This window comes from Squalius cephalus, assembly GCF_949319135.1.
Source record: "Squalius cephalus genome assembly, chromosome: 15".
Classification (NCBI taxonomy): Eukaryota; Metazoa; Chordata; class Actinopteri; order Cypriniformes; family Leuciscidae; genus Squalius; species Squalius cephalus.
Genome location: NC_137136.1, coordinates 6,502,125 through 6,527,477, shown reverse-complemented (window position 1 = coordinate 6,527,477; position 25,353 = coordinate 6,502,125). Strand labels below are relative to the sequence as shown.

General features: G+C 37.0%; 1 protein-coding gene across 6 annotated transcripts in view; it reads right to left on the bottom strand.

The window, feature by feature from the left end:
• The window catches only part of arhgap33 (Rho GTPase activating protein 33), a 57,638-nt gene that overhangs the window by 8,562 nt on the left and 23,723 nt on the right, over positions 1-25,353 (bottom strand). For 3 of the 6 annotated variants that reach the window (XM_079894690.1, XM_079894692.1, XM_079894693.1), the window contains exons 3-18: positions 21,034-21,068; positions 19,628-19,719; positions 18,130-18,214; positions 16,038-16,124; positions 15,627-15,764; positions 14,767-14,859; positions 13,720-13,842; positions 11,988-12,065; positions 11,818-11,899; positions 11,561-11,626; positions 6,853-7,002; positions 6,636-6,738; positions 6,341-6,485; positions 5,647-5,729; positions 5,408-5,515; positions 4,501-4,646 (exon numbers count right to left, since the gene is read on the bottom strand). In XM_079894690.1, the coding sequence (XP_079750816.1) occupies positions 4,501-4,646; positions 5,408-5,515; positions 5,647-5,729; positions 6,341-6,485; positions 6,636-6,738; positions 6,853-7,002; positions 11,561-11,626; positions 11,818-11,899; positions 11,988-12,065; positions 13,720-13,842; positions 14,767-14,859; positions 15,627-15,764; positions 16,038-16,124; positions 18,130-18,214; positions 19,628-19,719; positions 21,034-21,068 (1,614 nt within the window). The remainder of the gene's footprint in view (positions 1-4,500; positions 4,647-5,407; positions 5,516-5,646; positions 5,730-6,340; positions 6,486-6,635; positions 6,739-6,852; positions 7,003-11,560; positions 11,627-11,817; positions 11,900-11,987; positions 12,066-13,719; positions 13,843-14,766; positions 14,860-15,626; positions 15,765-16,037; positions 16,125-18,129; positions 18,215-19,627; positions 19,720-21,033; positions 21,069-25,353) is intronic. The other 3 variants (XM_079894695.1, XM_079894691.1, XM_079894694.1) reach the window with 1 other exon arrangement.

Below are 25,353 nucleotides of genomic sequence, written 5' to 3'. Positions count from 1 at the left end.
TGAGATTGCGTAGCTAGAAGTGCTTGTGTTTGTGTACTTGCATAGAGTTTTTGGGCCTCAGCAAGCCTGTAAAGTCTGGGACATCAGACGAGAAGAGGAATCCAAAAACAAAGCCTGCAAAAGTATCTGACATACAGAAAAATACCTAAATGTCACTTTACCTGCTGTAACTGTCTCAGAGTTGAGTTGACACAAACAGATACTTTTTTCACTCAAATTTTCTCTATACATCCATCCATCCCATTCACCCATCTTACCAAATGATTTTACTCCATTTCCTATTTAACGAAAACCAAATTTAAATAGTGGAAAAGCTCAATTAGTAAGAACCATAAGCTTAATATTCATACTTTGTTCTCCTACAAAATCAATGAATATTTGTCAACAAAGGGATTTATTGCTTTATATCCAACTGTGTGCTGTACAATTTAAACATGTCATTTACATATAGGCAAAATACGATTTTACAGATGTCTTTGAACATAAACAATAGTCATAAAATAATCCATCCATGTGGAAAATTACATTGCTAATGGCATAACGCTACCGGTTCTAAAGTTTGATGTTGGTAAGATTTTTGTAAGAAGAATTTTAAAAGAACTGCATTTATATGAAATCATTTCTACATTTTTAAATGCCTTTACTGACACTTTTGAACAATTCAGTGTGTCCTTGCCACATAAAAGTATGAATTTCTCCCCCCCCCTCCAAAAAAAAAAAAAAAATCATATTGACCCCAAACTTTTGAACAGTAGTGTAAACACACAGTCATGTTGAATCGGAACAAAAAAAATATGCGAACATAGATAGTATAGTTTGGATCCCTGCTGGAAAAAAAGATTTACATTTCTAGCTGGTCATTTATGATCATTAGCTGGTCTAGATGGTTGATCAGGTAGTCTACAAGCGGATAAACCTGCTTTGTGCCTGGTAGACCACCTTGAACCAGCAATAAACCAGATTTTCTAGATTCAAACCTGATTTTTCAGAAACAGTATATGGAATATACCTATAAAGCTGTTTTCTGAGTTAGCTTTTTTAACTCAAGAAGTACTGTGTATATCCCCATTAAGCTGGTTTGACCAGATTGTGAATTGAGTGTCCACTGTGGAGTCAGAGAGGCAGTCTAGATCTCATAGCACGGAGAAGCGTCGTAGGTCAGGGTCCAGATAAGAGGGGTCAGTCAAACAGGACTCCCCCCTCGCCTCTTGAAGACTAACCAGGCGTGCTCGGGGCTGGCGCGACATCTTGTGCTCCACCCTTCTTGTTGCTATGGAAACACACAGCTCTCTCTCAGTAAGCCTCACTTACACATGAGTGAGTCAGGCCACTGTAAATACGTTCAACTGTGTTATGTTAGCCAAGTTGATCACAAGAGAACAATTTATCAAATCACATGTATAGTAGGGCTGGGAGACATTAAATAAATCACAATTAATTTGCAATCACGTTGAAGGAAATAAGGTTTACATCTCCTTGTCCCGCAATTTGCAAATATGTGAGAATTATGACAGAGATTTGAATAGGTCCTCTGATTTAAATCTCCCTAAAATTGCATGTGTTTGGAAGTCTTTTGATCTTTCATTAAAAAATAAATAAATGAAATAAAAAGATTTGTAGTTAAAGAATATTCACAGAAATATCCATGTAGCAAACATTTTTTTATAATACTTTAAGAAAGCATATGCAAGTAAATATAACTGTATTTATGTATACTGCATATTCGTGAATGCAAATAAAATTTAAAAAAAAATCTTTTTTGGGGTTAATGCTGTACAAAACTGTGGGGGGAAAAATCTTTCATTATTTTAACTAGATTTTAATTGTATATTACTTAGGGCTGTCAAAATAAACACGTTAACGCATGCGATTAATTTTTTCAGTTTAACGCATTAAAATTATTTAACGCAATTAACGCAGCATCCATTTTTTCCTGTCATCCTTTGGCCAAAGTTACAATATATGATCACACTCTTATTCATGCAAATGTTTTTAAAACATTTAAGCGCGATAAGAAACAAAAGAGAACGCAGTGCAGTACTGGAGAGTGTGTGTGAATCCCCTGTCTGTCTCTGTCTGACTCAGACAGCGCTTGAACGGACAAAAACACAAAAGTTTGCCAAAATGCCCGTTTTGTCAATTATCCTCACAAGCACAGTCTTAAATGAGTTAAATGAAGTCTTAAATGTACGTAAAGAGTTGTGAGAAAATAGGATGTGTCAGATCTGCGTCATGTGCGGCAGCGGCTGGTCTTAAAGTGACAGCAGCCTAATAAACCTGCTGCTGTGATGTCATTATGTTAATCAAAGAACAAAAGAAAATGAAAAATCACTCACTGCGTCTGACTGAATAACTTTTGCAGCTTTAATAAGGATTAATCTAGATTTAATTTATAATTTATGCAGACTGTTTAATAACTTTATTAAATTTCTGAATATATCCTACCTGTTAGAGCTACCTGAAAATCTTAATGCACTGGAAATCTTAACGCACTGTTTACTAGGTTACATGGGTCAAAAACAACAACAACAACTTTTTGTGCATTTTGGCAGGGCAAGTAAAAATCTGAACTGGACCAATAGAAAAAATTTAGCCCTGATATAATAAATGCACAGGTACATGTGAAGATTGTTTTAAGTTCACTTAAAAATAAATAAATAAATAAATAAATAAATAAATAAATAAATAAATAAATAAATAAATAAATAAATAAATATAAACTTTGATGTTAGGTGTGATTATTCATGATTAATTACAAAAGAAATGTGTGATTAATTTGTATTTAATTTTATATTAAATGTAATGTCAATCGATTAAAAAAAATGAACAATTTACATGTCAGCAGTGGCTATTTGATTGAAATGATGGTTCCTTTAGCATAAATAAAAATGTCACTATTTTAAGCCATTTCAGAGAAATACACAGTTCAGAAGTTTGAGGTCTGTGGGTTTTTTAATGTTTTTTAATCTATTTATTTTTAAAAATACAGTAAAAATAGTAATATTACATATTTATATGAATTTTTATTTTATTTATTACTTTATTAATTAAAAAATATATATATTGTTGACCCCAAACTTTTGATTGGTAGAGTAAATATCATGATGAATATCATCAAAAGGCTAAAAATATTACAATAATATAACAAAATAGCGCAGTAATTTATTTAGCCATATCACCCAGCCCTAATATATTAAATTAATGTTGTTCAACCTGTTACAGCCATTTAATATTCTGTCATAAGGGATCAAAAAAAAAGAGAGAAGAGATGAAGTCACAGGTCTGACTGCAGCAGTTAAGTATGAAAACAAAAAGAACTGCATCTCAGAAGGGAAGAAATCAGTGGTGAAATATCAGATATCACTTTAAACGAAGACTGGCAGAGGAAGTTAAGAAACATTCATGTTAAATCTGTGGCAATTCTGTAATGAAAACAAGTCAGAGGAATCATTATGTCTAGCAATTTTGCTACTATATTGGTTTAGACAACTCTGTTCCAAAACATGGTGCACTGTAAACATAAGCAGCATCCTAACTAAAGTATGTCACTGAGCTTGTCACATTATGGGATTGGCTTCTCTGAAGGATACAACATTGCTGCCAAAAGAAAGTATCTTTGAAGGCAGCAAAATTAAGTTGCATACCTTTTTGCCCACAATGCCTTAAAATGCTGCTTACAGTATGTAGGCAGCTCACTAGGTTTTGGAACAAAGCCAACATCATTGCGTGTTTAATGAAAGTGCAGTTTGAAGCAGAGCATGTCAGGAAAGCGGAGCGGTGTGTATTCAATATTTTCAATATTTCGCTCTATGCCAGTGCGCTCCGCTCAATCCCTCAAGGCCCATGCGAAAGCTCACCGGTACAACGACATTCGTTCAAATCCTGCTCGGACAAGAAATTTCTCTTTACTATACTGTACGTCTTTCTGTTTGTAGTGAATTTCTTGAATAAATGTCTCAACTACAGTAGGCCTATAGATAAGTTCTATTATGTGTGGCTTTAAAGCAATATTGAATAAATTATTTTTGTTGTACGTTTATTATTTTTATTGAGAGGAAAGCGCACAGCACATATTTACATATTCATTGAAACAGCGCTCTCATAAGTGTGGTCGACGTCGGGATGTTTGTTAACAGTATATCGCTGCAACAGTATTTCAAAGTTCTTTTTACCCCCAAGCAAAGAAGGAAAAAAAACTTTGCTGTGAGTACTTTGATGTTTACTGTGCATCTATGTAGGCCTATAAGGTTCGCAACTTCATTAAAACAATATTTGTATTTCATAACCTTAGACCTATTGCTTATTTCAAGTGTTCTCGAAACAGCATAAAAGGGCATTCTGGGTTGAGTGAGCGGCCTTGAGCGGACTGAGCGACAGAAAGGCGTTCTCCGCTCCGCTCACATGCTCTGGTTTGAAGACACCGGACTGAATGAGTGGTTTACTGATGAGTGTGAACATCTATGGTGGAAAACAAATTAGTTATTTTCTGGCTCAACATACCTGCACTGAAACGTCCAACGGAAGTGAAAGAGTCACTGAACAGAACTTCCACATTGCTGAGCAGAAACTCCACGACCACGGACTGAATGCGCACTTCTTTAAACGGATCAGCGCCGCTTAAGCCTGCCGCCTCAATTTCTTTGGACCTGACACAGAACAACAGTAGATTCTGATTTAGACAAAATAGGTTTAATTTGAACCCTCAGCCTGTACTAGTAAATGATTTCAGTAATGAATCACATAGATGTATTCATTTCAAATGTGTTCAGTTCAACAGTAAAATATTAGGACAAAACACACTGACAATTTTGATAGGGATGCACCGAAATGCAAATTCTGGGCCGAAACAAAAAAGTTTTTAAATTAGATTAGGCATCAAATTATTAGACCTATAAATCTATAAATTCACGGTAGAAAACAAAAATTATTTTAAAATCTGGCACAGAAAAATATTTCATCAAAAATAATTTATTAAAGAGTATATTATGGCTACTACTGCTAAGAAATAAATAAATAAAACTAATAAATAAAAATATTGATTTGAGCATAAATTATTTTATTATATGAGGAAAAAAATACCCTTTTTATCTCAGATTTAAAACTAGTACACCTGCCTGGTACAGTTGTAAGTAATATACATATTATACTAAAATATCTGACAGCAGAATGCTGTGAGTGACCAATAAGAATCAAATATTATGTCATTGACCAATCAGAATCAAGTATCCAAGACAGCCATTACATTAACTGCTTCCAATATCAACCTAATCATGGCTGTGCTGATAGTTTAAAATAAATAAATAAATAAATAAACAAACAAATAAATAAAATACTACTATTGGCCATTATGGACATCATCACCAATACATTGTGCATTGCTAATATTTAGGTAGTTATAATTAAACACCTGAGCAGGTTGGGGGCCCAGACGATGGCCAGATTCTTAATGTGCATGTTAGTCTCTCCACTGCAGGTGGCCAACCCGGCCAGATGTTTGATGAGGTACTCCAAAGTGCTGAGAGACAGAGACAAATTAAAACACATCCTTTATTGTCAGAAAACAGCTCTTTCTGTCACACTTCAGTTTCACATCAATGTCAATAAAAGGTGACACAACTTGAACCATGTAGTCAGTATTGGGGTTACCGGTAGTGAGGAGGAGGAAGTTGCTGGATAACATCATGCACTTTCACCATTCTCTCTTCATCTGTCATCTCTCCCATACATTCCTGGTCAGACAGAAAGATACAGCTCGCTTTTTAACTTTAAAACATTACTGGACTTGAGAAACATTTGGAAGTTTAGTTTCGGTAAGATTCTTTTAATGTTTTTGAAAGAAGTCTCTTATGTTCACCACAGCAGCATTTATTTGATCTATAAAACAGTAATATTGTGAAATATTTCAATTTAAAATAACTTAATACATTTAATACATTTTGAAATGTCATTCATTTCAAAATGTATTTTTAATACAAAATGTATAAATGTACAAAATTTATTTTTAATACAAAGCTGAATTTTCAGCATCATTACTCCAGTCTTCAGTGTCACATGATCCTTCAGAAATCATTCTAGTATGCTGATTTGCTGCTCAAGAAACATTTCTTATTATTATCAATGTTGAAAACACTTGTGCTTCTAAATATTTTTGTGGAATCCATTATACATTTTTGATAAACAGTTCATTATTGTGTCCAACTGTTTCCAAGACTATTATCTGAAAACAAGAGAAATATCTTCGGCTTTGAAGTACCGTGATGTTAACATGGTTAAAGGGTTTTGAAACCCTCATTTTGCAGCTTGTTTGAACATAACTCATGCTAAAGCCAGAACTACTTACAGCAAACTTGTCGTAGAGTTGGTACGTGAGGAGAGGATTGGGCAGCTCTCTGAAGTAGAGTTTGCACAGTGAGCCAACACAGTGAATATCCTGCATGTACACGTCTTTCGTCAGGTCCGGAACATTTTCACTGTCAAACTCATGCCTGATTGGGATGAGATGCAAGAGAATAACATATGTCATGGTCATGCATATAAAGAAAACATTAATTACCCTTAAAATATGGTTTTAAGTGCAGACATAATTCGTCCGTGACGACCTTTATATAACCAGAATAAAGTATGACTAAACACACCTGAGTTTCTGTATGTTGGAGGACACACCAGAGTGTCTGTAGATCCCATCCACCACACCATGCTTCTCTATGAACTCTGAGCAGCTCTTTAGGACCTGCGGCACTGAAGTTTGACCACACAAAAAAAAAAATCACTATACATGTAGAAATGACAATTTCAACAAGGTTCCCATACATCTCTTTTACAGCACATAGAGGAAATAATCTGTTTCTGTACCGTCTAGACCAGAGTTGAGGAGATGCTCGCCGAGGTCGCAACCGAACACTCGTTCTTTCAGGATTCCCCTCTGCTTTAGCTTTTGTTTGGTGGGTCTGGACTTCATGAAGGTGCGCAGGAAGCCAATCAGCTTGCCATGTTTCTTGGACACTGCCAAAAGGGGGCGACAGAGAGCAAGTCAGGCAATTGAAAATGTGGACAGCACACTTTCACACACTACAGATCACTGCTCCCTTCACACTCAGTCGGGGAATATTTTTTAAAACATACTTTACTTGACAAAAATTTGTTCATTTGGGATACCCTTCAAAGACAGACAACATTTGAGGTGCACAGGTGAGGGGTTTTGAGTATGACATCATAAAAAAAATCACTTATTATGAAAGAAACTATACAATACATCCAAGTGTATTTATGGAAAATATATCAATATACATTTTAATTATAATATTTATAAAACATTTTAATATACTCAAAACCTCTACATTTAGTTATTTGACATTTTCGATGTTTAATATGTAAATAAATGCGAATGGAAATCTCTGAAGCGCTTAGTAACAATTCCCGAGGTGTATTAGGCTGAATAAAATGCTACGTTTATAGTAGCCACATTTCATACAGTGCCTTATGCACTCCCTATTATTCAGAATTTTATTAAAGTTGGCTGAAACCCGTGAACTTGGCAAAGCACTAACAGATGACTGGAACGTACACAAGAAGTCTGAACATTTCTGCAGCTTTTGTTTCACGTGAGCACTCTGACCCCTAGAAAGAAGAAAACCACACCACAAACACCGAAAAAAAGCCAACCAGTAAACTCTATTCTATGAAGTCCATAACTCCTGCAGGCTGTGTTCTCATTTGTCTAAAAACCATACCACTGTGAGTAGGACTACGCGATATAGCTAGAGATTAGTGGTTCTCAACATTTTTGAATTCACATTTCAAAGCTGATTATTTAATAATTTTATAAAATAATAATAATAATAAATAATATTTTTTATAACTTTTTTTATTTATGGAAACTAGGAATGGTATAATATTAAAATTAATAAAATAAGTATAACAATTAAAAAAATTACAGTCCATTATTTCAATAACTGAATGTTCTTTAGGGTTTACACTTTTTATTACCAATGAATTTACATGTCTTTTCTAGTTTGTGATTACAGGGTCAAAAAAAAATTGACTCCCCAATAGCAATTTATAATCAATCAAATCTTTCAGAACCTGAAAAAAATGATATAAATTTATTTATAAAGCACGGAGCCCCGCACATGACATGGATTGTATATCGTGGCCACAAATTAAATAATTCCCAGTTCCCATGACCTAATAAGTCAACATGCTTTACTAATTCATTCCTTAGCTTTTAAGTAAATCGTGCACACAATATAATAATTTGTTCCCTTGTTTTAGTTAAATCAAAATGAGAGAACAAATTAGTTTAACATGGCCACAATTAACTTAAACGAGCAAACAAATTGTATGTCTGCTTGTCATATGCGGGGCTCCATAATAAAAAATTTACATTTTATTAATATAATTTAAATGTAATTCATTTCCATGACTTTTCTTTTTAAAAGTCCCTTTTATATCCAGGTTGAAGAACTTTGGTGGCCAAGGAATGGCTAAAGTTGTTACCATCTAGCTGTTTTAGCTTGTGTTTTGTCTTATTTTAAATAATTTTAAGCCATCTCCCGACCCCCTGGTTGAGAACCACTGCTATAGACACTTCACAGGCCTCAGGGTCAATGACCTGAATGACACATAAATGTAAGAAAGTTAAATGGGTTAAATGAGGGCCTTTTGCAGCCATAATGTAGACATCAGTTACGAAAGTCATCATCAATGCCATCTAAAAAGCAGCACTTTTAGAAATGTATCAACAAGCCCCAACTAGGCGTGCCGAGGACATCTCTAGGACATCTTGTGATGAGTGACATGACATTACATTTTGTTTTTAACTAATCGTGTCCACTGCTTGTCACTGGAATCTTGTTGCATCATGCCTGGTTAGGACACATTGTTAAAAAAGTTCGATATGTCATGGAGCAAGCACAATCAAAATCAATCCTCACTGCCCACTAACAGCTTCTCATTTATACAACAAGCAGCCTGCAATTCATCAACAGAAGCTAGAGCAGGGGTCGGCAACCTATGGTAATAATAGCTGGCACATGAGCAAAAGCAAGAGGTGTAGCCTATGTATTTCATTCAGATAAAGTACCTCGTACCTACAGTACATACAGATCTACATTTTAAGGTAATCATTCCTCATAGTAACACAGCTTGTTTTTATTAAGGTAGAAGTTATAAATACTATTAAAGTGTGAGAATTAAACTGCGCAAGTCAATGAAAGTGTGCAGCTCTGATAAACCATTAGCGTGACCACTGCACATTACACACACTAGTTACCGACTGACAGCGTACAGCTTGTTCCGCTGTACAAAGTCAATGCTATAAATTTCTGATATTCAACCAAGTATATTTAGTCCTATCGAGCACAATGATTAACTCATTAACAATGGTTGCCAAACCCTGTGCTAGAGAATGATGCCCACATGAATGAATTATACAACATTTTTGCGGTCTTCACCATCCAACACCCAAGCTCATCCTCTCCAAACAACCCACACTTTCTCTGCCTGCTGTATAGACAACCACAATCTGTGTTCCAAACCCTAGATATCTCAGAGGATAGAAGGCGTTAGAAAAAGACGGATATAGAAATGTTAGTTTAGGTAAATTCACTGAAGTTGTTACCAGCCAGGCTTAGGAACCAAGGATGAAGAACTGAGAGAAAAAGAAGGAAACACAATCGACAGAAACATCAAATGCATCTTTAGTGCAAGTGTTATTATAAACTAATACATTCACTGTTAAAGCATTTCATTAGAAGATGCTGCTGTGATGTACAGAAGACTAACCAACAACCTTAAAATCTTAGACAAAAATTTGTGACAAATAATAACATTGTTTTGACTATAGTGGCTTTCAAGGCCATAAAAATAACCTTAAAAACAGCAGCCGTGCCACCAAAGGCTACAATATCATCTGTGCTAGAACATCAAGTAACCAAAGCATGTCTTTTTGAAAAAACAACTAGGGCTGGGCGATATATCACCTATTCACCAAAAATGGTTGACTGATATAGGTTTATCAAGGGTTGGCGCAAATACCAATATTTAAAGGATGGCTGATATACACACACTGGGGGCAGTAATATAAATAATTAAAGAAATTAATACTTTCATTCATTGAGGCTGCTGAAAATCTAGCTGTGCCATTACAGGAATAAATTACATTGGGTATATTCAAGCTTTTGACTGGTTGTGTATCTATATTTTATACCACAGGTTTGAATGCTTGATTCTGATTGGTTGACAATAATTGACAATTTTTTCCAGTAAATGCACAGCTAAAGTAGTTTCAGTAGTTTCTTGATTGCAGTACACTTCGATATGGATATACTTCACCAAATTATTTCAGAGACTTTCAGCCTACCACAGCAAAAGAACCAAAAAACACAAAGACATTGAAATAAATATGACAAACAATACTATAAAAATGACAATTTCTTTTATTATCTATGGAAAGCATGCTCTAGCTCTGCTCTTTCTCCCTCCCATGCACAAACTTAGTCCCAAATGGCACATTTCATGTTCACTTGCAGTTTTGCTGCACTTGTGCAAGACTGTAGGGTGACCCATTTGTCATTTTAGGTTTCAGCCTTTGCAGCCGATATGCGCCCTTGATGCGCAGACTTCTACCCGACACTCAAATCGGCATTACATCACAAGGGTGCAGACTTGGAGGAAGATCGCAAGAGCTTCCATTTGGGACAGTGCCTTACAATCTCTCATACACAAAAACTTGTCAGGCCCAACTATGACTTTCTCAATAAAACAGTTTGCCAAGTGAAAAGCTACAGTATGTGACATTTCTCAGTAGCGGGGTTGTAATGTTTTTTTTTTTTTAAGTAGTTCAACTTACAGCTTCACTATTAGTAGAGACGTTGCAGCCGAATGCAACTGACAGCAGCACAGACTCAGGTAATTCACACACACACTTAATGTCTCTCAATCTCTAAACATTACATATCAATGACTCAATCCTCCTTTACTAGTTCTAAAAAGGAAAAAAAACCTGAAAAATGTCTTGAGGTGCAGTAACCGTACAAGCAAAATAATTGATTTCAGACAGTGAATTATAAAATAATAATGCACAACGAGGTGGTAATGCAGGCACAATGTGGTATATATTGCCGTTGCCATGTAAACTCGGAATGAAATTAAAATTCATTTGATCTATTTTCTAAATGCATGTTAAAGATCTTACTGTGAACAATTCATCCATGCATAAGTTCCATTCTTTGACCTTGTAATGTTCAATTTAAAATGTCATAACTGGGCCTTCTAATGAAATGGCAGACTTCTCTTTAGTGACGTATGCAGGACTTCTCCAGTCATTTAATCAAGCTCACGTTCATCTGCCTCCACTTTTGAGTGCAATGTACATCTCAAAATCCAAACAACAACAAATCCATAGAACCAAGTCTCTGCTCTTTTTGAATAATTCGTTAAACTCTGATGTACGTCACCATCCAGAAGAATAGATTTTTCGCTACTTCCATGTCATTGCGCCTGTAATACTATGCCCAGCCCTAATTGCAACTACTAAAAAGTAAAAATTACTTGACCATACCTGATGTTGGAGAGGAAGGCCCAGTCGTGTTGGTAACGCCAGGTTTGGAGTTCATATGATCCACCTCTGAAACACAGAAGAACAGCCAATGAAGATTGGCTGGACAACTAAATGATGTGTACTGAAGCATAGATCAATGACAGAACACTTTCTTCTGGAAGTACATTTCTCAATCAATTTTGCTAAAGAAACTTTAAATGGCATTTCTACTTCCAGTACCCTCCTGATCTCTAGATAAAAGACTGTGTGTGTGGTACCTTGCTTACTGACAGGAGCACTGACAGACTGCTGCAACTTCTCATTGATTAATTCCACACATTCACTGGGAAAGAAGCCAACCTGAGGAAAAGAGAGGGAAACACAGAGCTCAAAGATGTCAGTGTTACAGAAGATGGCCCATATCAAGTCCTGAGGTTTAGACTGGTACCTGGAATCCATGCTTTCCTCTCCACCACGTGGTGTCCTCTTTGGGTGGCATGTCAATCACTGACAAAATATCACCAACCTTTAGAAAGAGGAACAAAGACACATACACGCGATTAACATGCAAACTGACAGACGCATCTAGTAAGAGAAATATGCAAATTACTTGTGCACCAAGAGTGTCAAAAAACGTGTCAAAAAAAATTCATCAGCATATAACAGGATGATGATTGAGTTCATATTTTTCAACAGCTAGAATCAATGTGTACTGTAGACAAAAAACTTTATATATTCCCATCACAATCAGATTCACAGTTCTTTTCAAAAGCACTGTTGCATGCCGAAATACACTTTGACCCAAATTTTAAAAAGAGGAAGGGGAAAAAATGATCAGTTCCTATCTCACACTAGAGAGCAGAAAGAGAAAGAATCAAGCCTGAGAAGAGAGAAAACAGAAAAAGTCCAAAGAAGAAACTAAAAAGGGAAAGTTTGTCAAGATAAATGTTGATGTTGCCTAAATGTTTCAAATTCAACAGACAGACACAGCATAACTAAGCAGTTGTTAAAATGCTTTAAGTTGTAGCTAGGGCATTTCTAAGTGACTGTTAAGTTAAGTTGCGTGTAGTGAAGACAGATAAATACAGCATTGCTAATGTGTTTGATTTGGTTGCTAGGATGTTTCTAGGTGGCTGTTAGGTTGTTCTGAGTGGTTCTTAAGGCTTTGCTAGGTAGTTTAAAAGGGATTCAGAGAGATTGCTAGTGTATTTGAGAGATTTGAAGAATCGAAAGAGACATAAATACAGCATTACTTAGTAGTTGCCAAGGTCCTTGGCATGGTAGCTAAGGTGTTTCTAGGTGGCTGCTAGTTTGTTCCCGGTGGTTGCTAAGGCATTACCATGTGGTTTAGGAGAGGTTGCTAGAGCACTGCTATGAGATTACAGCTAGCTAGATGGATCAGTTTCAAAAAATATGTCATACATACTGTATGTAAAAGATTTGAAGAGTAACAGAAAGGAAAAGAGACAGAGAGAAGGGACGTCAATGTGTTCTAAGTTTGGGTCACCCCAATTTCTGGCCCAGAAAGAGACGCTGTATATGGAGCAGCGTATAGGGAGGGGGGACAGGAATAGACCTGACAGATGAGAAAGAAAAGGAGGAAGAGCAGAGAGAACAAAACTTTGTCCTAGGACCAGGCAGGCTGTGCATGCATGTGCAGAATAAGGACAGGACGAGAAAGAGAGAGAACTCAAACTGGGTACAAGGTCTTTTGGAAGAGTATGGAGTTTATGCTGTAGTTTGATTTGCAGCACTGAACAGAACAAGCAGTTAGTCTTGTTTATTTTGGGGCAGTCATGGCCAAATGGTTAGAGTCAGACTGGTAACCTAAAGGTTGCGGGTTCGGTTCTCAATACTGGCAGGAAATGACTGAGGTGCCCTTGAGCAAGGCACCTAACCCCCAATCGCTCCCTGGGTGCCTCAGTAAAATTGGCTGGCTGGGTGTGTGTCCATTGTTTGCAGTGTGTGTGTGTGTGTGTGTGTGTGTGTGTGTGTTCACAACTCACTACTTCTAGTGTGTGTGCATTAACTTGGATGGGTTAAATGCAGAGGACAAATTCTGAATATGGGTCACTTTCACTTTATTTAAAATATTGAATTCTTTCATATCTCCCATCTCACTGTCCTGTTCGAAAAAGGAAATGCATCAACACAAGAAAAAGAGTAAGTGGTCTGAGTACCTCAATGGAGATCTCATCGCTAGCCTGGGCAGTGTAGCGCTTGATGACGTGAGCAGCAGCGATGGCAGGAACATTTAAAGACGCTTCTTCTTTCAGCATGAACCTGTTGCCATGGTTGTCAATCTGCAATGATTATAAAAAGCAATAAGCTGTTATACTGCAATCTCACAGCAAAATTCAGAGCGATTAAATTTACCTTTGAAGAACAACAGATACAACCATGTTTTGACAAAGAAATATAAAATGTTGAGATTTGAGATATGGTAAGAAAAATGGCAAGTAAAAATGACAAAAAACTGCATAAATCTCCTCTTATACTTGAGTACTTAAAGGCACACTATGCAGTTTCCGTTTTTCTCAAACAGCGACCCCTAGAGTCGCTGTGGAGTACTTGTATTTAACGTTACTGTCGTAAATACCACTCACGCAGAGCCGTCTCTGCACTCTTCCGACCCGCTTTCTTCGTCGACACTGCCATTATTCACGTCTGAAATGCGTGCTAGTGTCTTCCATAAAGGCTGCTTCAGATGTTGTTGATGTATGTGACGTCGTGACGTACAGCAAGACGTGATTCTTGCGAGATTTTTCGGGGTGCACCTTGCATTGCTGGTTTTGCCAGCGGCGTCCCACCCCCTGCTTTGCCAATGGGATGATTTGCCCTACTATGAGTTCGTTTACCATCGAAATGATTTCGAAGCTGTTATATTAAGGTACAAATCTTGCATAGTGTGCCTTTAATGCTCATCATTCCAAACTTGTATGACTGATTTTCTTCTGTGGAACATTAAAGAAGATATTATCAGAATTTTTTTTGTTTTGTTAATACAATGGAAGTCAATGGGCTGCAATTCTTCAAAATAACTTATTTTATATTTCACAGAAGAAAGAAATGCAAATAGGTTTGGAACGAAATGAGGGCGAGTGAATGATGATGACATTTTCATTATATTTGGGTGAACTCCTTTTAAATAAATTTCTTTTAGATCTCAGTTCTAATCTACTCTAATATATGTTTGCGGTCTTATCTCTCCTCTGTTTGCCTCTCACCTCCATCCAGGAGAGAACCGGCCCACAGTTCAGCTTATTGTCCACAATCATTGAGAGGCGGTTCAGATACTCCGACAAAAGTGGTGTGAAGATCTGCGTGAATAACATGCATGTTCAAATGGCAAATTCATTCAGTAGTCAAACACTATTCAAAGATATCACATAAGAAGTTTGATTTAAAGCAATGTTCTAGGTTCAATACAAGCTAAGATCAACTGAAAATATCAATCTTTTTTAAATTAAAATATTTTCTGTTTTGGGTCAGTAATATATATATTTTTTTACTCAGCAAGGAAGTAATAAATGATCAAAAGTGACACTATATAAATACATTTATAATGTTTCAAAAGATTTTTATTTCAAATTAATACTGTTCTTTTAGAAATTTCTATTAATCAAAAATAATCCTTGAAAAAAACATTAAGCAGCATTTTCTAATTATTAACCATTTTTTACCCTGATTGAAATGATTTATGAAGGATCATGTGACACTGAAAACTTGAGTAATGATTGCTGAAAATTCAGCTTTGCCATCACCAAAATAAATTACATTTTTAATTGTATATTTTAAATTGTAATACTCACAATATTACAGCTTCTGTATCTAATGGTAATTACAGACTACAAGATTTAAATATAGTCTCATGATACATGAAAGAAAGAGAAAAATAACTAAAATTGACATGTGAAAGATAAAGTGGTATCTTTCCCAGCACTGTCCCTAAGGGTCCGGACACCAACCTACATAACTGGCCGACGACCTCAAAACTGAGCAGCTAACTCTGTTAGCGGTACAATATGCGATAAATACGTTGAAGCTAAATGAGATAAGCATTAGTATCCAGTGTAGTCAAGCTCACCTCCACCCGGTCTCCGATCTCGCAGAGCGCGGGCAGGACCAAGAGCTGCGAGTAACGGCGGTCGTAAATGCACTGATGCAGGTGGGCGTCCAGCGTCCGGAACTCTTCGTACGAACGCCGTACCATCCACGTCTTACCCTAGATTTCAGAGAAGGAGAGAGAGTAGGGGGACGAGGGGCAGAGAGAGAGGGGAGAGAGAGAGAGAGAGAGAGAGAGAGAGAGAGAGAGAGAGAATCGAGGCAGGGGGGAAGTCAACAAACAAGATGCCAGCAGAAGAGAGGAAGATGCTAAACAAGGTGTAGTGCACTGACTTCGGTCACGTTCAATTCGATCAGTTGTGTTTTTATTTTAAGCTGTAGCAGGAGGGGCTGTGTATTATTAGCACTGACTGAGGCATGTGCGCCCACTCACCTGGCAGGACACCTGCACAAGGAAAACCAGATCTTTGGCACTGCCCGAGGTCCAGCTGGCATCGCTCTGCTCGTTGGCAAACTGAAGCTGAAGGTGTAAAGAGCAGACATTAATTCATGAAGGTGTGAAGAAGTGCACATAAACAAACGTTTAAAGGGAATGCTCATGGTCCTGCATTGTCGTGCAAGACTAGAAATAACCAAGCAGTATGTTGCCAGAACAACTAGATGACTAGCACTGTATCAGACATGTTACATGGAGAAGGTGAATGTTTATCATCAACTGTGTACATCTCAGTGGGTGTTAATTCATCATACACCTGGATTCCACTGTAATCGGAGTTTATGTACGAGTTCCCAGGTTGCAAGTCTGATTTTAAGCAGCGTTTGATCGCACACTTATAGTAGGACGTTGGAAAATCCAATCCAAGCTGAAAGTAACAGCATAAACATGTTTCGAATTGCAGTGATTACCCGTTTAAGACCATGCTACTCGTGTTTTATGAGATTTAGGTACTCTCAAACACATGATCATTTATGAGAAGCTGGGAACATCCCTTCACAATAATTCAGTCACTGAAATGCTGTTTCATATCCCTGAAGCATGTGCAAACTTCCTCATCGCCTCAAATAATGAGAGTGATCAGTGAGATGTAAGTGGTCATACCATTTTATTCAAAGGTACTTGTTTTTCAAAAGTTTAGGGTCAGTAAGATTTTTGCTTTGTTTTTTTTTCAGCTTTTTAATATTTTTTTTATTCAGCAAGGATGCATTAAAAATATTTCACAATATTCCTGTTTTTAACTGTATTTTTGATCAAATAACTGCAGGCTTGGTGAGCATTAGAGACTTTTTAAAAACATAAAATAAAATAAAACTTAATTACTCCAAACTTTTGACTGGTAGTATGCAAGTAAAATAAATGAATCATTACTGTATTCATATACCATGGTATTACATGGAAGATTATATAGCATGGTGATAGTATGGTACATGGGCATTAAAATCATTTTGCAATAGCACAGAGAGAAGGAGAGGAGAGGCACTTTCTGCTTCACAGGGTCAGATCAGAAAACATGTAAAGGTCTTTTATTTTTCTCTTTTCTTTAGGGGATTTAAACACTAATGAGTCGGACTCCCACTCCAGTCATGCTGTGCGGTCAGTGAGCTCCAGGTGCTCTCGAGTGTGTGTGTGTGTGTGTGTGTGTGTGTGTGTGTGTGTGTGTGTGTATATACAGCTCTCTGCCATCATAAACACAAAATGGGTATATAAGCAGCACAAACAAAAAACAATACCACAGGGGCAGTGAAATGCACTTTGAAAATGGATGTCTATCATTGTAAATGTAAACCCTCTTCAACTGATCACAGATTTTAGACTGGCTTCAGATCATTCAAAGCACAGATCATTGAGTGACCGGCAGTTTATATGAGAAGAGTTCTGACATACTGCAGTGTATCTGTGAATCAAATAGAAGTAATTGTTTCCTCTTTCCTTTCAGAGTACACAAACACAGAATCTGGAACTGTGTGTGTGTGTGTGTGTGTGTGTGTGTGTGTGTGTGTGTGTGTGTGTGTGTGTGTGTGTGTGTGTGTGTGTGTGTGTGTGTGTGTGTGTGTGTGTGTGTGTGTGTGTGTGTGTGTGTGTGTGTGTGTGTGTGTGTGTGTGTGTGTGTGTGTGTGTGTGTGTGTGTGTGTGTGTGTGTGTGTGTGTGTGTGTGTGTGTGTGTGTGTGTGTGTGTGTGTGTGTGTGTGTGTGTGTGTGTGTGTGTGTGTGTGTGTGTGTGTGTGTGTTATTGAAGGTCACAAAGTGAGGCTGTATCAGCCCTGGAGATATTCTGGCTGTGTACTGATATCTGCTTGTTTCTTCTTAATAACCCTAAATGTCCAACTCTAACTAAGATGAAACCTGACAACTAAACATGTGCATTACTAACACAAAGAAAAAATAGACCTTTTAATAGACATTTTCATTGATGTTCTTAGTGTTAGTGTTCACAATTCACTAGTTCATGTTATCTTTACTTATAATGTATTATCTTAAATTTAGGTAGAGAGCTAAGAAACCTCTGCTCAACAAGACAATATCTTACCTCGATAGAACCGAAGTCCACATTTTCATAGTGAAAATGAGCACAGTCAATAAGCTTGGGGAAGTGACCTTTCACAACAGAAAGCCTGGAACCACAACAAAACAAGCAAATGAGTTAACACACAATATACTTTCATCCCAGAGTAGCAACGAGATTAAAGTAGTGAATTTAAATTGTCTGGTTAATCAAATAAGTCATTATGGCAAGTGGCACTATATAACTATTGTTCAGTCTTAGGATTTTCACCAGGAAAACAAAACACAGTGCTAATACCAGGGCATTGATAAGTCTGTGGCATTTTTCTGAGCTTTGCACAGGAATGTACTACGCACATTTTCTTCAGATCTAGTTTGTATTTTCAAGTTACAGAGAATGTAGAAGCACTCCAGGGCAGTTTTCAGTAAGGCACTCATGAACACCACAGGGAAACTCTGCATCCCATTATCAGTTATTTCAGAGGGAAGTGAAACCAAGTACTTCCTGTTTTACGGTGTGTTCAGAGCTGGACAAACCTGAAACTGAACTCACCCTGACAGCAACACTTTAACTATTAAACTAAAATATAGTCAATCTCTTTTGTGTCTAAACCCTTTAAGGCTGTTTTACTCTTGAGGGTCAGGACTAACAGGTCAAGTGGGTGTGGTTATCTAAAGTTGGCACCTTAGTCTCGAAAGACTCGAAAGTCTCGAAAGCTGATTTAAGATAGGGACCTATGATTTCTGTGACAAAGAAATTGTGTAATCCAGGCTTAGAAATATAATTGAAGGTATAATGTGAAATGTCACAAACTTTCCATCATTTCATTTGATAAAACTATCCTCAGATACACACAAAAACCCAAAAGGTCTTCACTACAACCCGCTAAAATAATGGTTTGTTTCAAATTGAATTAATTATGATAGAAATATATTGCTATTATGCAGTAGAATTAACTTATCAAAGTAATAACAACAATAGTTTATTGAAACAATTTTCATCCATGTTTTATTTTAAAAAGTAAACCTCTGTTGTGCAGCACTTTGTTTCCCAAAAATGCAAAATTTTCATTTGATTACTTTTTAAACGGTTAACTGAATTGTCAACATTTTATGAATTAATTTGATATCTAATTTGATGAATACATTTGTATTAACACAGAATCCAATAAAACTATTAAAAAAACCTGACATTTCTGAAAACATTAAAAAAAAAAATCATAAGGCATTATTATTGTTACATTTTAATAAGTTAGTAAATTAATTAAGTTTCATGAACTCAATTGATTAGACATCCTTTTTTGATCATTAAAATTTAATTAAAAAAATGTAAACCATTGAAACGGAATCCAGAAAATGTAAACGGTAAATAGAATTTGGGGGAAAAGAAAAATGATTTCAAACGGCCCTATTTAATACCATTTGAACAAACCAAACTCTGACATCAAAAGGAGATTTTTTTGCTTTAGTTTAAAAACACCCTAAATGACTGCACTGATAGAGAGAGATGTGTCGTTTCTCACCTTTTGCTCATCTTCCCCTTCAAGTTGGCAGTGGTGCCCACCGATCGGGTCCCAGGCTCCCCAGAACTGTCCAGATTATCAGTGCTCCGAGCCTGAAGAACGATGAAGGAGAACAGAAGAAAACGTTTTTATGCTCTGATGGGTTTACAATTCATGCTACATCACAAAGATCAAAGTCATCGCAAAGTCAGCCAAATAATGAATCATCTGAAGGACAGTCAACAGCTCACATACTTTGGAGAAAATGGATTACAAAAGCCTTAAATCAACAGTGATCATACAGTACAGAGATAATTCTCGGAGGATTCAGATCACTTTAATTTAAATGTTCAAATCACACTCGGAAAGGCGCTAAGGGAGCAGCAAGCAGCTTGTGAAGCGACCCAGACGTCGTCTGCTGACCTCTGGTCTCATTTGGAATAAAAGCCAAGCATTTACATCAAACACTTTTAAAATGGGTGATCAGTGTAGATTGGCATGGGTTTCAATTCACACTGTTTATTCACTGGACATGACCATTGGTGTGACGTGAGCCAAGTGGCCATTTTGAATCTCTATGGGAAATGAGTAGCAGGTTTTGGGATTTGGGATTGACGGAGGTGACAAGGACATCAAAATATAAGAAAAGATCAACATCATGTAAATAAAAGTAAAAAAAAAAAAGTGAGACCGCCAATCACGTTGAGGTGACAAGGTCCACCATAAATGTTGCTATCATAGTGCTGGAGTTTCTGGAGGGTTCTGTATACTTTGGGCCTTCAGAAATTAAAATGACATTTTTTAATTTTTATAAATCAAGTCAAGTTTTTACAATGCGCTTTACAGAAAGTCAAATATATATATTATGCGCAGCTCTAAAAAGTTCACTTCCAGGATTACAATACAGGGCTCTGGGCCGAAGAGCAAGAGCTGAGTACACACCGGATGCTTCCTCCCTTATTAGAGCTTTTTATGCTTGTCCTTGATGAATCAAAGCCCTGGCGAATTATGGCTCAGTCATGCAGATTAGTTCTGATAACAGCAGACCTGTCAGGATGACTGTTTGAGTTTCATCCACTTGACAGGCAGTTTCGATGGAAACATTGCTACGGGAGCATTTGGTTGCGAGACCGCACTTCCCTGATCCCCTCGGGGAAGAACAGATCTCTGCAGTCTTCCTTTAGGTTTACACAACACCAATAGTCACGGATGAGTTCAAGCACAGGAATGAGGGACGACAAGAGTGGATCTGTCTGCTGTTTTATCCAATGCAATCTTGTTTACTTCCGCAAAAGAGTTGCAAATTAGGATAGGCCAGCTTTATTGAGAAGCTAATCATTTTAGAGGCGATGATCAGATGTACTGTAAGCTTTGTAAATGTGGCGGTACAGGAGAAATGAGATGCTGGGCACTTCTGTCACACTTACCTTTATTGCTAGCTGCTCCCCCCTGGGCAAGAAACCTTTAGAGATGGTCAGTGGTGCATAAGCATATTTAGGTTATTAAGGATTTAACCTCTACTGTACAGTTAAGCAAGCAGATGTGTGTGACTTAGAAAAATGTAATCTATTCCCATACAGCCCTAATGATAATAATAAATCCCTTAGTATGTGTGCTTACTTCTATAACTATGCTGCAAAAAGCAAAAGCACTGATGCCCTGTAAACAAATATTGTGTTTAGATTTGCATGCTGCATCTCTTATAGAGGAGGACAAGGAAGCAAAGCTGAAAACACTGATACCAGACCTCAAGATACAATCACTTTATCTGACTGCAAGCCCACACACAGTTCCTGATAGCTAGCAAATAATATTGTGTTTGTTGAAACTTCTTACAAAAACTAGAACGATGAAAACTAGCCCTGAAAAAAATATTTTGTTACTTTAAAAACAAAAGCTAGTTTCAGAAGCTATAAATGTTCACTAACAACTCAAAATTACAGAGAAAATAATAAAATATGTTTTATACTCAATTCCAATCAAAACCCAAACTAAAAATAGCTGTTTTTCGAAAAATACAAACAAAGTAAAAACTATTAATCAACAGGTAATGCCGAGTTCACACTGCACGATTTTCAAAGTAGTCGGGTCACTGTTCTTTTCACACTGTCTGGGGAAGCATTCAGTTGCTGCTGTGTTCATCGGCGACAGGAGGTTTCACACTACATGACTTTACAATAGGAAGAACCAACCAAACACAAGCCAGAAGTGATCAGGAAATATTGCAAGATCATACGTGCGTGAGACCGGAGTTCTCGCGCAAGACTGAAATTGTTATTAAAAATTATAGCCTGCAAGAAGCTTGCGATCCAAATTGTCTGTGCGCTGATTTGCAGCGAAAAGGAGAAAAAGAAAACAGATTATGCAGGAGGAAATGGTTGGGGAGACGAGGGGAGCAAGGATTGTGTTCTGCAAAGAGAATTGGGGGTAAATAAATAATTGTGCAATGTGCTGCTGTTGCTGTTGGTCAACCAAATGTTTGCTTTGTTTCTGTTTGATATAATTGTAAATGTATCTATTAAAATACTGATATTGTGGTCTATAACTCCTCCCCGAACTTCCCGCTGCCCTATATCTTACTCTCTCATTGGCTGTAGGTCATCGCCGATGTAGTTTTCAGTCAGAACACATTTCACACAGCAGGATTTTGAATCACCGACAGGTCCAGATATTTAGCATGCCAAATATCTCACGGGCGTCTGCGACTCGTCGGGGATTGTCTCAGATCGCGTCTTTGATCATTCACACTGCGTGATTGTCACTCACGTGAACGAGCACCAATTTGCCTATGATTTCGGGCATATGTCAGCGAGTGAAAATCGGGCCTAAAATCGTTCAGTGTGAACTCGGCATAATTCTAACGGAAACTAAACAGAAATTTTAAAATATAATAACATTTTATACATTTTAAATTTTAAAAATACATTTTATTTACTTTTGACCGGCCATTTTTTTTATAAAAAACTATTTAACAGGTCAAACTGATCAAAACTTAAATTAAATTTACAAATTCAATACAACAAAAACAAAAACTTTCAAATGAGAACCAATAGAATTATACCTAAAAAAAAAACTGAGGTATTGTTTTCAAAGATATAATAGCCCTGCTCCATATGATTAAAAGTCAAATGTTCGTTCCGACCCAACCTCCTCCCAGCTCCCCACCTTTCCATTCAGCTTTGGACTGAGCACACATTCCTCAATCTGATGATAACCTTCACAGCACATGGCTTGAGGATCGGCTTGAGGATAAGCTGAGATCTCAGAGGAGAGATGTCGGCCAAATCAGCGACAGTGAGAAGAGCTGCCTGCCATTGTCTATAAATCAGTGGACATATATTGCACACTTACACCGCTGTGCACAGCCCTGTCTGAAGAGGTTAACTGGAGTCACACTGATTGTGTGTCAGTCATTATTACACAAAGATGCACACCACGTTTCCTCTCAGTCCATGATTGGCATTTGGGATTTCAAGATAGTGGAGTAACATTCCTGGAGCAAAAGCAGCATTTTTAAACACCGTCATGTATCTTGCTTATAACTGACAACATTCACTGCCGAAATAACTTTTGTTCCATTGCCTTAATATAAATAAAACAGACTGAAATCAAAATTGACCCCATTTACATTATTAATAAATGTCCCAGGTCTTATTGAACATGATTCATCAATCTTTCATGAAAATATAAATGTGTTTCTCCAACTGAAATGACTTTCTGCTAACATTAAGGATGGGGAAAAATAATATTAAATCATAATTTTGAATATAGACTGAAGGAAAATATGAATAATGCTAAACCGCGAAAGCGTTTGCCAGGAAGTTGCAATGCGGTTGCTAGGTTGTACTGGATGGTTGCTTGGCCCAAGTCTCTAATGTAATTTTAGCCTCTAGATCTGGTTTAGGGTTCGTCAAATCCCAAACCATGAGGATAAGCAATAGTCATGGTGATGCTTGGCTAGGTTTCACTCGGAATTACGCCACATCACAGAAGCTAAATTTGTTGTGAATGCCATTCAATCAAGTTGTCTTTAAAGGTCTGGTCTAACATGCAAAGAGGAAACATAAAAGTACACTACCACTGAACAGTTTGGGGTCAGCTTTTTTTTAAAAAGAAATTAATACTTTTATTCAGCAAGGATGCATTAAATTGATCAAGAGTGACAGTAAAGACATTTACAAAAGTTACAATTTCTGTTTCAAATAAATGCTGCTCTTTAAAACTTTATATTCATACAAAAATATTAAAGCAGCATAACTGTTTTCAACATCAATAATAAGAAATGTTTGAGCTCCAAATCAGCATATTAGAATGATTTCCGATGTGACTGAAGAATGATGCTGAAAAATCAGCTTTGATTACAGGAATAAATTACATTTTAAAGTATATTCACATAGAAAACAGTTTTTTAAAAATATTAATAATATCTCACATTTGATATTTCATTTGATATTTTTTACTATATTTTTATACAAATAAATGCAGCCTTGGTGAGCATAAGAGACTTCTTTCCAAAGTAACAACAAAAATCTAACCATGCCCAAACTTTTGAACAGTAGTGTAGCATAATAATATAATATAATATAATATAATATAATATAATATAATATAATATAATATAATATAATATAATATAATATAATATAATATAATATAATATAATATATGCTTAAAAACCCTCAGTTGCAAATGAAACAAAAAGAACATCAAATCTTTCGTCTGCTCAACAATGACAAAGAGATAAATCTATGTTGAATGCAGCTGGTAGATGTATCATTAAATCTCATTCGATCCAAGTTTCATTGCACATTGTGTGCTGAAACCACATGACTCGCCCATCCAGCTGTGAAAGCTCCTGATCACAGTGCTGAAAAAAACTCAAAAAAGCAGTGTGCTCTTATTCAACCCACAATAAAGACTACATTTCAAACTTCAAGTGTTCCTCATCCAAGGCTACGAGTGCTGCGTGTAGTGACAGTAAACGCAGCTGGTTTCAACCAAGGCCACAGTGATATTATGCAAACACACACCTGTCGGACCCGCTGGAGGATTTACAGCAAACAACGCACCTGGCGGCTGGCATACGGGCTCACCTGAGATAAACCTGCGATGGAAACATGCTAATGAACCACGTTGACCTAGTGCACCTCTTCTCTGCTGTACGACAAAGTAGGTATAACTTGAACTTGTCTAGTTTCTACCACATAAAGCCTGGAAAAATGCAGATCCTGCCGTCTCTCTTCTGGTAACTTCATACGCATTCTCCATGACTGGTTTATGTTTCTCTGACAGACACTTTTGGACACAACACAAGCTGCTCTTGACAGCTGCTTCAAATCTTAAACTTTAAATACATACAAACCACACACAAATCAGTAATCTATTACCCGACCAACCAATTAAACCCTAAGAAAGCGAGGTAAATATTTCCACAAAATACTGAATCGTCCTTTATCATAGATTGGTTCATACCTTGAGCACTCTCTTCCTCTTGAACATTTCTTCTGCGGATGATACCTTGACGCAGAAGTCTGGAGGTCAACAAGGTCAAGTCCTAGCCACACTTTAGCTGTCATCACCTCCCTAGGTCATCGCTTCACCAATTCAGGTGCATCAATGCTCATTCTGGTCTCTAATCCTGCCGTCGGACCCTCTAGAGACGTGCGGATGGGTGGGCTTTCCTTGGTGATTCTCGTAAGCGCAAAAGCACTCTTTCTTCACATACTCGTCTATCTTGCCTTTCTTAT